Source organism: Triticum urartu, chromosome 5A, assembly GCF_056163025.1.
Source record: "Triticum urartu cultivar PI428250 chromosome 5A, HENAU_Tu73, whole genome shotgun sequence".
Classification (NCBI taxonomy): domain Eukaryota; kingdom Viridiplantae; phylum Streptophyta; class Magnoliopsida; order Poales; family Poaceae; genus Triticum; species Triticum urartu.
The window spans coordinates 681,715,914-681,730,395 of NC_141877.1; the positions used below are offsets into that span (position 1 = coordinate 681,715,914).

At 40.2% G+C, this 14,482-nt stretch overlaps 1 protein-coding gene across 3 annotated transcripts; it reads right to left on the reverse strand.

The window, feature by feature from the left end:
- Nucleotides 1-6,755: 6,755 nt before the first annotated feature.
- LOC125506545 (DNA (cytosine-5)-methyltransferase DRM2-like) lies at nucleotides 6,756-12,403 on the reverse strand. Of its 3 annotated transcripts, none has more exons than XM_087522361.1 (8): nucleotides 12,166-12,403; nucleotides 10,620-10,736; nucleotides 10,411-10,519; nucleotides 10,288-10,334; nucleotides 10,031-10,186; nucleotides 8,353-8,452; nucleotides 8,171-8,235; nucleotides 6,756-8,078 (listed from the first exon to the last, which is right to left on the reverse strand). In XM_087522361.1, the coding sequence occupies exons 1-8, from the start codon at nucleotides 12,169-12,171 to the stop codon at nucleotides 6,894-6,896; spliced, it is 1,785 nt and encodes a 594-aa protein (XP_087378487.1). In that variant the 5' UTR covers nucleotides 12,172-12,403; the 3' UTR covers nucleotides 6,756-6,893. The 3 variants fall into 3 exon arrangements, with proteins under 3 accessions (XP_087378487.1, XP_048527295.1, XP_087378486.1); XM_048671338.2 differs by having other exon boundaries at nucleotides 8,171-8,262; nucleotides 12,166-12,402; XM_087522360.1 differs by lacking the exon at nucleotides 12,166-12,403 and having other exon boundaries at nucleotides 8,171-8,262; nucleotides 10,620-10,745.
- Between the last annotated feature and the right edge of the window lie 2,079 nt (nucleotides 12,404-14,482).

Consider the following 14,482-nt stretch of genomic DNA (forward strand, 5'->3'; position numbering starts at 1 on the left):
TGGCAGCGACCTAGGTTTGCCTCTACAAGAACAATTCGACAAGGGAAATGGGGGTACATGTCAACATTCGATGGAGTCCGCTGGTACAGATCATTCCCTTCCCTTTATCTTGCATATAATCAGTGTTCTCTGCTGGTTTGGATTTGTCCTTTCAGAGTGCCTAGGATTAGCATTCCACAACAATCAGGATGTCACCCAGTTGATTGGAATTTTGAGCACAAAATCACAGACGTGTGTTCTTTATAGGAAAATTATTATGTCCAACTACTACAGTGGATCTATCAATATATAATGAGTAATGAAGATGGATCTTTTTTATTGAAGAGATTATAATATATAAGAGGATATTATGTTCACAAAAAAGAGAGTATATGTTTTTGGTATTCTTGTCGGTCATTATAGAATTGCACTATTACTATCAATAGGTCAACTGGTTCAGCTTTTCCTATAAATTGAACAAAATAAGGTGAAGGCTTTGAATTTACTTATCTACTTTTCGTGTTATCAAAAATAAAAGATAGTTCTCTACTTTTCGTCGACTGATTTCCTTTATCTCTATGTTAGAACCTCACTTTCTTCATGCTAACTTATCAGCGACTTGCTCCTCCGCACAAGATTCTGAATGACCCACTCTTGTGCAGGTCCTGACATTCAGGTTATTTTTTCTACTTATCATCTGATCATCATGATATGGCACACGTTGCACATCATGAATTAGTTACAAAGAGAAGATACCTTTATTTTTTTCCGACTGCCTCTTGAATGTTTCTAATATTGCTTGTAGAAAATTGTAAAATTTGTATACATGTCAATAACTCATCTCATTTGTCGGTTTATTCAAGGACATCCAGAACAGATGTGTTACCTTTTCATTTCTGCAACAGTAATTTGCAAAAAAAAATATCTTGGCAGGTCATGTCTCCCATTTGTTCTCTTTAGCTTTTAAGCATAGCAGTTTAGACATTTTAATATTGTAAACAGGAATGGGCATGATGATTTAAATTTCATTATAAATCCATATCTTCTTCGAATGCGTTAGTATATATAATGGCCACAATGGCACGTTCAATTTCCACTTATTCAAACGATCTAGCTTTCAATACAAGAAGAGACTTACTTACTCCCATGTTTGTTGAGATGCTCAGAAACCACACTGAGAGGGCTATTATCATATCTATGTTCAAACATGGAGTCGCTAGAGGTAATAGTTTTGGTTTTCAAATATACCTACAACATACATATGTTGCCAGAAGTATATCTACGCACATGTATCTTGTGTTTACTCAATGCTCACCATAACTGTTGAACTGCAATTCTTTGCCCAAGTAGCTAATGTCTCCACCAACATATGGAAATATATCATTACAGACACATATACATGCATGCATATACATAGAGTCTCAACACGGTGAATTCCCACTAATAAATCTGCTTCCCTGCCCTGCGTATCATGTAGTTGTGGAAAATATGCTCATGTGTTACATAAAGCTACCAATGTATGATATAGGGCATGAGAAATTTCTGTTTGAGTTAGGCATTTGATTTCTAACCTATTGCAAATTGTATCACAAGTAATGCCATCAAGTTTGTTATCGGAGTAAATAATCATATTGATAATTGATTTTCTTTCCTGATTTCATTGGTCTATTCTATCTTCAATTCAAGGGGAAGTTCTCTATAAATAGCATTACGATTTTGAAATTTGGCGTCGTAAGGCTACGGCATGGAAGTAGCCCTGTTAACTTAATTCAACATGATAAGTATTTGTCTATGGCTCCATATAATTACATCAACCCCTAACATTAAAGTGTAAAAATGGATGGGCGCAGCAACGCGCGCCATCAATGATTTAGTTTCTTTTACATGGCAGCAAGGTGTACACTCACCATTGGGTTCAATACCGCGGCAAGGTGCACAAGATATAGCAGTATTTAATTCCCAAAAAGAGTATATATAACAATATTTAATCGCCTCCTGTCTGTTTATATGATACATTTACTTTTCTTAGAGTCCAAATTTTACATCTCTGACCAAGTACATAGAAAAAAATACTATCAAAATCTACAATATCAAAGCATCAGTGGTTATATTTTAATTAGTTTTTTATAGATATTGATTATTCTTCTTATAAACTTGGCCAAAGATAGAAATTTATTTTTTTAATAAATAAAATACACCTTCGAAGTAGAAGAAACAGAGTGTGATTTTTTTTAATTTCATGAAATTAAGTATATAACATCCTAATTGTGCCATTGTTACTGTTTGTGTGGGGAACGCCCAGGGTGAAGGCAACCTGAGGGCCGCATCATTCACAGTTGTCATTCATTTTGGCGGTTGAAACGTACTAGTGTCCTACCTCTGCCCGCTACTTTCCGTCACGCTCAGGTGGTCAGATTTTGTACGAGTGCCGAAATTCAGCGAACCATTGTCCTGAAACATATGCCGAGCTCAGAACTCGGCAAAAGTTCATTCGGTAGCTTGCTGTTAACATTTGTCAAGTTTCTGACCTCAGCACATGTTTATTTATTATTAGATAAAGGAATTTGTACTGTAGTAGACAGGCAAAGAACACTGAATATACATGCACCCACACTGGCAAAGCACGACCCACCCACCTAGTTCAGAATTCAGATTCGGGTTCAGGTTCAGAGCACGACGGCTCAGGATCTACCTATGTCGATCAGCTCGGTTTTTTTTAGAAATGGAGGTATACCCCCGGTCTCTGCATCATGATGATGCATGCGGCTCTTTTATTAAAAATTTAGAAAGTATCAATATAAAGGTCTTACAGCTCACAAACGGAGCAAAGTCATAGCACATAAATCTGAAAAATACAAAGGGCCTAAAAACAACCGATATGGTGATAATAAGGACAAGCTCTCTAGCCCCATATCCTGTTATGCGAACGCCATCTGAACCGGTTGAATATAGCCCGAGCCATCATCTCCCATTGGTTGCACCCAGTAACCAAAGGCTCCCTGGAGTCCATAAGAGTGAGTAAGGACCACGTACGGATCCAAAAATGTAGCTCTGAAGATAACCTGCAAAAAAGTTAAGTTGTTTTGTCTATTAAAAATCATATTATTTCTGCAGTTCCATATAGCCCATAGTAACGCACATATTCCAATCCGAATACGAGCTGCCGTGATCTGTTCAAATCCAGCTAACCACGTCCCAAACAAAGACGCAATATCTACTGAAGGATTAATATTAAAAGCTATATGAATCGTTCTCCAAAGTAACTTGGCAAGTGGGCATTCAATGAATAAATGTTGTATTGTCTCATCCGGAGCACAAAAACAACACCGCGAGTTGCCTACCCATCGCCTCTTAAGTAAGTTGTCCTTTGTGAGTATTACTTGCTTGTGGACAAACCACATAAAAAAATTTAATCTGCAAAGACATCATCTCTCCGCGGCCACGGCCGGATGAAACTTCGACACAACACCTGCATCTCACAAGGCAAACACATATCGGACCGCGACACAATCAAGCATAGCGCTTGCTGTCCGTTAGAGAGATGTGCAGATTACATTACCTCGCCCCTCCGAAAAGAGAGGGATAATGTCATCTTCCACCTCCGGTTCAAAATCTACAGAAACCAAGCCCTGTAAGCACACTGACTGACGGAGGTTCCGTTTCAGCATCTCTTTCTTTGAACAACTCAAAAAATATACAGACCGATCCAGTCCAGGTTCAGGTTCAGAGCACGACGGCTCAGAGGTCTACATCAGCTGGTTGCCCACGAGGACAGGGTTGACGACCAACCAAATGCGACTCGAGGCATCTCTCCACCATTGGATGAAACTTGGATGCCCACATCTGCATCCCACAAGGCAAACACAAAGAAAGAACAGTGAGATGGAGCTTGGTTAGACATCCGCAACACAATCGAGCATAATGTGCTTGCTGTACATTCTTGCTGTCAGCTACAGCAATGGGTAGAGCATAGTATCTCCTGATATTAACTACTAATCGTCGTCACCCTTATGTGAGCCTAGCTTGAGGTTCTGGTTTTGCAATGCACTAGGTACAGGTAACTAAGATGAGAGATCCCAGTTCTCGGAGCAATTGTACGTTTAATGAACTAAAGTCATGACTGAATGATCAAAATTCAGAGCCACTGTTTTCAGAGCCCCAGGAAAGTAACCGCAATTGGTTCTGAGCTGAAGGTATAAATTATCTAATTTCGTTGGGTAAGAATGATCCAACTTACTGAACTGAAGTGGCACAAAAGCGAAGCGATTTTTCTGAGCATTTTGTTAACATCTTATTATTGTCTTGTCCTTGATGAAAAATAAATCTCCCCTTAATTCAAAACAAAAATTGACTGACTCCCAGATTTACATGGATGCAAGCACAGAAGCCTTACATCCTTGTACGCCATGCTTTCCTTGAATAATTTGAAGTCGTCAACTGCAGGAAAGAAGAAAAAGGTAGTAGTAATCAGCCCTGGTGATTAGTAAAGATGTCCATCATCTATCTTTGCTCTACAATCTACATGGTTTAGGGATTCTCAAATGGAACAGGAACAAAATGTAGTGAAACCTTACTGGAAGGAAAACATATAACGGCAGCGTGACTCTACATATTGTCCATATGATCCTGGCAACAACCTGATTTCAAATATATCATCAGGAATTGTTCTTTCAGACCAAGGACAAATTATGCAGGGGAATGTTTGTGCAAATTATAACTCGTCAAGCAGATCAAGATAGAGGGTGCAGTCAAGTGCAGTGGAGATTCAGAGTCATGGCAGAAGCAAAAGAGACCCGTTTTCGTCATACTTGAGATTACCTGCACTGTAATGGAACTCCAGGCATCTCTCCGCAGCTAGACAAAACTTTGACGCCCACATCTGCACGATTTCACAAGTCAAACACAATGAAATTATATTCATGTGGAACACGATTAGGCATTCAGGACACAATCAGGCATAGTGCTTGCTATTTATTATTCTTGCTGTCAGCTAGAGCAAATGGGCAGGGGTTTCCAGATTTTAGCTAACTAATCATCACCATTATTCTTTGAGTCTAACCTAGCATGAGCTTGAGCTTCCGGTTTTGCAGTGCAGTAGGTAAAGGTAACCAAGATGAGAGATCCCAGTTTTCAGAGCCATTATTTACTCAACTGAAGGTATGACTGAATGATTCTGTTTCAGAGGAATTATTTTCAGAGCCCCAAGAAAGTAGCCACAGCAAGTTCTAGTGTATCGAACTACGGATGATCTAGTAATTTACCGTACTCTTGTTGGTCTCTTAGTATTGTCTGATCCTTGGTAAAGAAAAGTTCCCCTTCAAAATCCATCGAAAACAGAATTTACCGACACCCAAATTCCTATGGATACAAGTGCAGAAACCTTACATCCTTGTACGCTGCGCACTCCTTGAAAAATTTGAAGTCATCAAAAAAAGATAGTGATCAGCCTTGGTGATTGCTGAAGATCTTACTTCATCATCCTAGCTTTGCTCTACATCTAGATGGTTTAGGGATTCTGAAAAGCAACAAAAACAAAATGCAGTGAAAACTTACTTGATGTAAAACGGATAACAGCATCTTGCCTGTGCATATTATCCATATGATACAGACAACAACCTGATTCGAAATACAACATCAGGATTTACGTTTTCAGACCAAGGACAAACTATGCAGGAGAATGTTTGTGCAAATTATAAGTTGTCAAGCAGGTCATAGTTAAAATCCTTTTGGGAAAACTTATTTCTTTATCTGACATTTTTAGGCCGAGTTGCACAAAAAAGGAATATTTTGCCAGTAGTAATAAAATACTGCTTTCTACACCAAACTTATGAATGGAACAAGTACATTCTGAAACAAAGAAGTACAGTACAGCTTAAAACAGCTTCTCATTGCAAGTTGGCGCAAGAAGATCAGTTGTATGCATACTCGTGTTGTGAGTTGTGACAACATAACCAAGCAGCACTACACTACAAGCTCCATGCATTTTATCAAACTTCCAAACAGGCTAACAACAAGATTATATACCAAACAACATATTTCACTGCTAAACTCTTGGAATAATAAAGAGACAGTAGCATTAGTCGCAAGTGTTGTAGATTTGCAAGTTCAGATGACTATCGCTAAATTAGGCTGAAGAACAACACTGTCGGCCGTCATGCTGGATTCAGATATAACGATGAGACTTGAAGAGAGATAGTGATAAAACAAACTAGACAGCGACAGTAAAAAGAAGGAACCACCATTTGCCATAAATTCGAGACAAACTAAAGAAGACTTCAAGGTGATAGCCTTCTGCCCAGGGATGCAGAAAAGAGCAGATCCAGCAGGCAAGATACATATATCCATGTATTGGTAACTGCTAGCTTGTATTGGTAACTGCTAGCTTGTATTGGCTCTGCTAGCAAGAGTAGTATTTTGTTTTTAACTCTAGTAACTGAAAGGGAATACATGGTAAGAAACTAAAGAAGCTCACAGATGGCACAAGGAAATTTACTTCACTTCCTCCAGGGATTCGACCTTTTCCCTGAAAGACATAACTGCTGCAGATATGCAACAATGTTCAGTTCATGGCCAACCAAAATATACAAAGTGCACAAACAAACCCAACCTTCTCAAGATCATTATTTGGGACATCAACCTCGGGTGCACAGATAGTGATAATGTCCTTAAATTTAAACCTTCTTCCACATTGAGGGCACTAGCAAACAATAATTTGGGGGCTGCAATAATATTTTTTTCAAGTAAAGATGAACAGGCTCTAAATTAATTAGCAACAATAAACCATATGCCTAAATGTTAATGTGAGCTTTCTCCAAAATAAATCCTCCACGTCAATTCAACGTTTAAACACAGATAAGTCACAGTTCCTAGATATAAGCATTAAACGATAACATAGGTAGTGTACAATGATTAGGCTACATCCTACGTCCTCCCATGGCCGACTTGACGAAATTCAAGATTCTGACATAGTCATAAAACAAAGCTGAGTGCTTGCCCTCCAAGCCATCACGGTAGTGTCGGTTGCTTCCGGCAAGATTGTTACATGGGCTGCCCCCAATCACCAAGTCAAAGCCACCAAATTGACTAATAAATGATGCAACTCTATCATTTGTGAGAGATTTCACATCATCAATCTCAATCAATGTGCCTGTCTGGGTCTGATCCCACCAACTTTTGAAAATCTTCTTACTAGCTTCACCTATCTCAACCGAAACCACTACCCTCATGTGGATCCCAAGCTTGTGCAGAGCTACCTCTCCTCCTCCAATACCGGTGAATAAGGACAGCACACGAACACCATTGGGAAACATGCGCCTCAGCACTGACAAGTGGTAAGCAACTGTATCAACTTGAAATGAGTTGCCGAGAGACTTGTATCGCTGTGTCTTGCCAACCCCCCTTGTGTGGTCCCTTGGGAAACCAAGTATATATTCCATCTCATCAGGCTCCAATGGGGCAACCTTGTTTTTCCCAACCCAGACAAGATTCCATTTTTTGCACTCGTCCATGACATATTTTTGAACACTTTTTGTCGGCGGATTGCTTGAGCTTACAAGAGCACGCTGGATCCGGTCTGTCAGCTTTGCACTTGCTACACATGTTTGTAAGCAATTGAGATGTGTTCTCGTGTCCCAGGAAGGCCACCACTTCTTGTAATGAGGAAATGCCTCAAATATTGTCTTTGGGGGCAGAGGAAGAAGAGGCGATCTGTTCTCAATTGGCAAATTGTGGATGTAACCCCTTTTCCTTGCAGCTGCACACAGATGAAGAGAATCCACAAACTCTGGCTGAATGTCAAACAGATTTCTTGAAATTTTCGCCCATTCACCTTTTGGAGCTCGGGCCACATTTTCGTAATAGAAAAAAGGTGGTCCGGTATCTAGTTTAGAAAGCATTCGGGTCACTGATGGTCCACTGTAACCAGGCAGGTTAAATCCAACCATTGGATTTGGTAGAGGCATTGAATCCTCATCGCTGCCATCCAAGGAAGGTCGATTGCCTTGTCCTCCACCCCCATACCTCTTCCTCTTTTTCCTGCTCTCTTCCATCAATCTTGCTTTCTTTCTGCCTCCAAAGGAATTGAAGCATCTGTCTGTAACCTGCCAAATGTACACAAATTGTAGTGTCCTTACATCAAATTAGAAGAGCGAAAGTGGCTTCTTATTCCAGTGTACGTCAAACCACACGGTACCTGATGGTCAGATAAGTTTCTGGAATGACAATCTTCTGCGACCCGAGATGCACTAACCGAATCAACTAATACACAGATATCAGCATCCACACCTAGGAGAATTTAAACAGAAATATATATAATAAGGTGCTCTTTCCTTGAAAGAGTGACCATCAAGGCAACAATTTCAAAAAGAGGCATACCACATCTTATAATAGCCTCATTTGCTTCATCTTCAGAAAAGCCCATGTTTACCAATGACTTGATCTTCTCATCCCTCTCTGACATCTCTCGCAGAAAATCCTGCACAAAAGTACCACGAAAACCGAGATTAGAAAATACTTGATATATGTATCTCACTGATTTCTTAATGCCAAACTAAGTGGCTGCTGATAGGAAAATACAACCATGAAGTGACATGTATATGGCCAGAGAAAAGAAGGGGGCCTATGATAATCAGTGGTCAAGAGATGAATAGCACAGACTACCCAAGAAATAAGCGAACAAAACTGACAAAAAAATTAAATTAACGAAATAATTTAGGAACTCAACTTCCTAAGGTGCTGTTTGAGAATGACATTAATACAGTAGCAAGTAGCAATATGAAGTACCGGTTGTGATGGACTGGAATAAACCAAACGTACAGGTAAAGTTGTGCAGGTTGTGCTGGATGCATAGCAATGGTGAAACACAATCATCTGGTCACTCCATGCTGCTTTCGTGACAGAACTTTAAATACTGATGGATGGATGGTGAGGCAAATGCGTGCATCTTCAGGAGAAGATGATGATATTCACATCCCATCCTATTTCAGATTCATCGCTTCGCTAGCAATCACGATATTTTTTTGCTGAGCAGGTGTAGTACATATCAGACACTCCATACTGTTTCCCTACTTGCTGTTTTTAGTCTTTACATATATCTTGCCATGAACAGGTTTAAACCATACAATAATTATCTTCATAATTTTATTTGTATAACTAATACAAAAATAGACTATCACATCATATATAACATTATGAGATTTCTAAACTAGTTACTTTGTGTATGCATTTCTAGCTGAACAGTAATGGATTGAATCCCTAATTTTCCTAAGCTCTAACAGGTAAAAGTCTTGGAGAGCAGTTTGATGCAACTAATATGGTAAGTGATGCTCTTCTCCAGTATTATGATCATTTTGCGTAGCTGAAAGTCAAAAGAAGAATCTTGAGCTATGCCATTTAATTCTTGAAGAGCTTGTTCGTCCTAACCTGCATGCTAGTTCTCAACACTCCTTTATGGAGAAGTGATGAGCTGGGTTGCAGCAAAAACTTTACAACAGTGCAGGATTGAATTATTTAGGTCAGTGTTCAGCATTCAAGTTTAGCTTCTATTTCTTCCAAACTCTTCTGAGCTCAGTATGATTGTATACTATATCTTGGACTACAAAATGTATCAAAAACCATAACCGGTGCATGAATTTGGATTTCTGCATGTTAAAGCGCCTGTAATATAATTTTCTTGTACCAACATAACTCCACAAGTCGCAAGCCTTGTTACTAATACTCAAATGCATAAGAACCGAAGAGAAAACGAGTGGTGTCTAACAAAAATAAATTTTCAGATCATGAAAATCACACACAAGCAGAACAATAATACACTACGCGGGAGATATTGTCTAATGTTATTCAACTCACTCCTTATATTATGCTGTTAAAATGATAAAATTGTAACATGGTGAAAATTCTATGTAAAAAAAATGAAGTGCTCAAACTACACTGATGAAATCTCAAAACAGTAAGTAACAGGGGTGTTCAAGGTGTGCATGGCAAAGATTTCACATATATCAGCATATGATCAAAGAATTCTTGGCTACTGAACTGAAGATAAGTAATCATCTACCTCATAACCAGAATCATCAGAGCTTGACTCTCTACCACCAGCATCATCATCGCCATCCCAGTTCTCAAAATCAAGATCATCGTCATCTTCAACAACAGGGAGGATGCAGCCAGAAGTAGAGTGATTATTACCCCCTGCATCATCGTCATCTAGTGCCTGCATTTCACATCTCAATTGGAATAAACAATCCTTGCCATGAATCAAGAGCACTATAGAATAAATTCGGTAATAAAGCACATGGATAAATAGTCAAATACCTTATATGTGAGCAGTAGCTCGAGCAGTGCATCTGCATCACTATGTCCTGAAATCAAAAGGTGTTAACAAATGGTACAAACACAAACAACTAAATAAAATGGAAATGATTACTTTTATATTACCAATCTCCTTAATACTCTTCATGACCATCTCTTTGGGGAAGCCCATTACCACATATCGCTCGATCAAAGAAGTAGGCAGCACTTCCCCGTTGATCCACTCATTAGAACCCTTTGCACAGTTACACGAACAAATATCAGACCATGATCATAATTATAACAAATCATGGATAGCACTTGTGCTGAAATACAAAAAATTATATATGGCTTACAAGCGTGGATGGGCCAGGAGAATCAAAGTTCCTCATAGCCGGAGCCGATGAGGAATCAGCCACACCATCATTGTCCCACTCAAACTTATCACTGTCATCACTATCACTGGTCCAGCCCTGTGACATGAGTTAAGCACAACTCGATTAATATTGAAAGCAAACCACCAGAAAAGCAATTATAGAGAAAAAAAATGATGCGAGAGAATAATAATAATTTTATTATGCCACAAGTCCACAACAGCCACAAGACATCGCAGTTAAAATCTCCAGCATGAAGTCAGTATAGCTGCATTTGACTCTAGAGTTTAGAATGCATCGAAAAGGAAGAAGGGAAAACCCTTTTTTTATTGAACAAACTCCCCTAGACCACTGTCACGAGAAGAAATTCAGCTAATGCCCGGAGAATATACATCAGCTCAATTTGAAACAGTTTGATTTGTAGTTTTGGGGATGCCTAACTAACTGAAGTATGTTATGTTTCAGATACTAGGAAGGATAGATCACTGGGAAGTAGGACACGACATGCATATCAGGGCTAAAGAGACTTTATGAGAGTAAACTAAAGCGATCAAGTAGGTAAATCTAAAAAAGGAAAGCAGATTGACCAGGGTTGCTCATTATCATGCCTAGAGTAAGATTAACTAAACAAGCACTGCTGCAGTACCATTTGATGATGCTTTTACCAAATTGACAAACTACTGCAAGCATCTTATTCGGCGCCATCCTAATACACGAACAATATAAGAAAATGCAGAGAAAGACAAACAGGTTGAGTGGTTAACAGCCAATGCAACATGATGCGTGGTCACAAGAGAGTCAATGTGTCTGACTTGTTAAAGCCATGTCTGACCACAGGGAGAGCCAACATGTCGACATGAATAGCATATGAAATGAAGTACAATGCGACAGTAAAAATGCGCATCACGGAATCAGCATTCTCATTGCTCTGCGGTCCAGAATACATCCAGTAAAATTAAAGAAAACATATATATTAGATCAAAAGGAAGTTAAGAAAAAGGATTCAGATGAGATTCTGCTATACAGCTCTGTATTTTGACAATCTGACAGGTAAATGCAGACAATGACAACTACTAAAACTGATCCCACACTATGAGAAACGGAGAGGAGGTGACAAATCCCACGCTATCTATGCAACATAAAATCCGGTGACTGCTAAAATCAACAAGTTGACTGCATCCGATTCTAGTGTCTGTAACGCATCCAGCAAGTTGGGGAAAAAAACCATTTTTTAAGCGAGCGAGAAAACCCCCAAAACCCTCATATGCAAAACTAAATCACACGCATCTTTCTTGAACAAACACGAGAGTTTGCCCCTGCATCGGAACGGAGAGCGGCAGGGGAAAAAGAATCTTCCCGGAGTTTCCAGTAAGTGGAAATTCCTCGTACGGACGCGGTGCAGAGTAATCGCCGAAGATTCTGCGGAACACAATCCCCGCACAGCAGATTATCCATGATTCCTCGGAAAAACTTGGAATCGGAGAGGCTGTGAAAACGAAAAGGAGGTGAGGAAGGAGAAGGAGCCCACCGCCATTGTTGGTGCCGGAAGAAGAGGCGCCCCCGCTGTCTTTCTCCCTGCCGCCAGGAGGAGGAAGAGGAGGACGAGAGCTCGAGGAGGAGCGGGGGCAGAGGCGGCCGAGGAGGAGCGGATCGCGACGGTGAGCGGCGGCGGGCTGGTCCGGCCCTCGCTGGCCCGGACGAGGAGGAGGAGGGGACGCGGCTGCGGCCGAGTGTGCTGCTGCTCCGCTGCTCTGCCGCGGCGTGTATGCGGGCGCGTGGTTTTGTAGAAGAGAAGGGGCACACGCGGGCGGGAACGTGTCTCCGACGTGTGGGCCCTGGTGGGGTGCTTCCTCTGATTCTATGAGATGTGCGGCCGCACACAAAACTGGCCACACGGTTTTGTGCGCAACGCACATCCCAATAAAGAGGGAGAGAAAAAAGGAGGTGGAAACTAAGGGAGGTGTATTGGAGATGGCAATAACGACATTAGTTAGGGTTGGTGTCAGGCCGTTTGACAGCTTTGACCGGTTCTGGCATGATAATTAATATCATAATTAATGTGATATTTACTACTTTCTTTGTTTCTAAATATAAGTCATTTTAAACATTTTATATGGACTACATACATGCGGATGTATATAGACATATTTTAGAGTGTAGATTCACTCTTTTGCTCTATACTTAGTGCATATTAAAATCTATAAAAGGTTTTATATTTAGAAACAAAAGGAGTACCATTAATTTTAATAGTCTTCATTTATACATAATACTAAATAATTGCATGTCTATATCAATGCGATTGTGCAAAAGTATAATTTTATTTGGTAAGCATTTATTGACTTATCAAAAAGTATTATTTTATTTGGTAAGTCAATATGAGGTGAGACAATTGAGTCACTTTTTAAGTAAAATCCTAAGATGAGAGAAAAATCAAAAGGAGGAGATGGAGGAAGGGTCAGTTCTTCTGTTGGTTTCTAGAATAAGATGGAATAGTCTGGCCCTGCTCAATTTATTCTAGAAGTCCAAACCAAAATTACTTTTTTGAAGCCTACTAGTCAAGTTTTATTTAGTAGGTTTCTAAAAAGAATTGGTTAAGCTTCTTGAATAAGCTGAGTAGGGGCAAGATATTCTAAAAGCCCAAAAAAGTCATTAAAAAACTTTTGTAAGGAATATAGGCTTTTTGAAGCTACCAGCGTCACCTCCACCACAATACCCGCACCAGGAGAACACCACACCACCGACTGCACCCACAGATCCATCTCCGTCATCATCAAGAACCCCGACGAGAGGGAGCATAGATCCGAGAGACCTTATTGGCCCAAGCGTCGCCCCTGCTCCCACAAAAGCGCTGCCGCCAGCCACACATACCCACACCCTATATACACACCAGAAGCATAGATCCAGGGTTCCCCCACCCTTTCGCTACCAGAGCAGTCGGAGAAAGGGGAGGGGAACCCACAGCGGTGCTGTGGGATCGGGTTGGAAACTGAGTCGCCCTCTCTGACGAGCGGTTACCTTCCTACGTTACTGCAAAAAGTAACTAAATTAATGTGATTCAGCAATGTACTTGAGAGGTGCGGTCAATATGGTGTGGTGGAAAAAAACCGACTAGATGGAAAAAAATTGATTGACAGATGTAACGAAAGAGGGAAAACTGGTTAACAAATAGTTTTGCCTGGCAAGAAAAAGAAATATTGCTTAATTTAAGTGAAGATTATAAGAGAAATATAAAAATCTCCAAAATGTGTAAGCCACATTACATGTTATGATCGGACGCAAGTGGGGAATCACGGGCCCTGGCCCGCGCTAACGAACTAACGAAGGAGGCTGTCAAACTGCTCATGTAAGCTCAAAGAATAATACTCTCTCCATGAAGAAATATAAGAACACTTAGATCACTATATCAATACTCAAAGCTTCGACTATGTATACTACGGTACATATATTAAGAACTCCTTGAAAATAGCTAAGGCCAAATAGCGTCACTGGGTTCAGATTATGGAACTCTCTCTAGTGCAAAGCAATGTGGACTCGGGTATATCGACATGCTCCCCAAAATGACAACACATGTATTTATATTCGGATTGACATGTTGATTCTTCTCGATTGGTAATTCTTCAAGATAGTATATGTGCCCATAATATAAGCATCTCGTAATCGAGTGTGAGCAGGCAAAAACAGACGAATCAGTTATGTTAGAATTAATCCGAGGCCACCGTCGATTATCCGAGGACCAAACAATCACACGAGGCATGACACCGAGATTTGTTAACAAGGTTCAACGATATGGTTACATCGCCGGGGCCTGACGACGGGCGCTCCTCCCCATGACACCACTACAATAC

Bases quoted from the DNA above. Each gene is read 5' to 3' on its own strand.
- LOC125506545 (XM_087522360.1), bottom strand. From the start codon at position 10,745: ATGTCACAGGGCTGGACCAGTGATAGTGATGACAGTGATAAGTTTGAG. The intron at 10,520-10,619 runs GTAAGCCATATA...AACTGTGCAAAG, and splicing joins CTCCTGGCCCATCCACGCTT to GGTTCTAATGAGTGGATCAA. The intron at 10,187-10,287 runs GTATTTGACTAT...TGTGAAATGCAG, and splicing joins AGCTACTGCTCACATATAAG to GCACTAGATGACGATGATGC.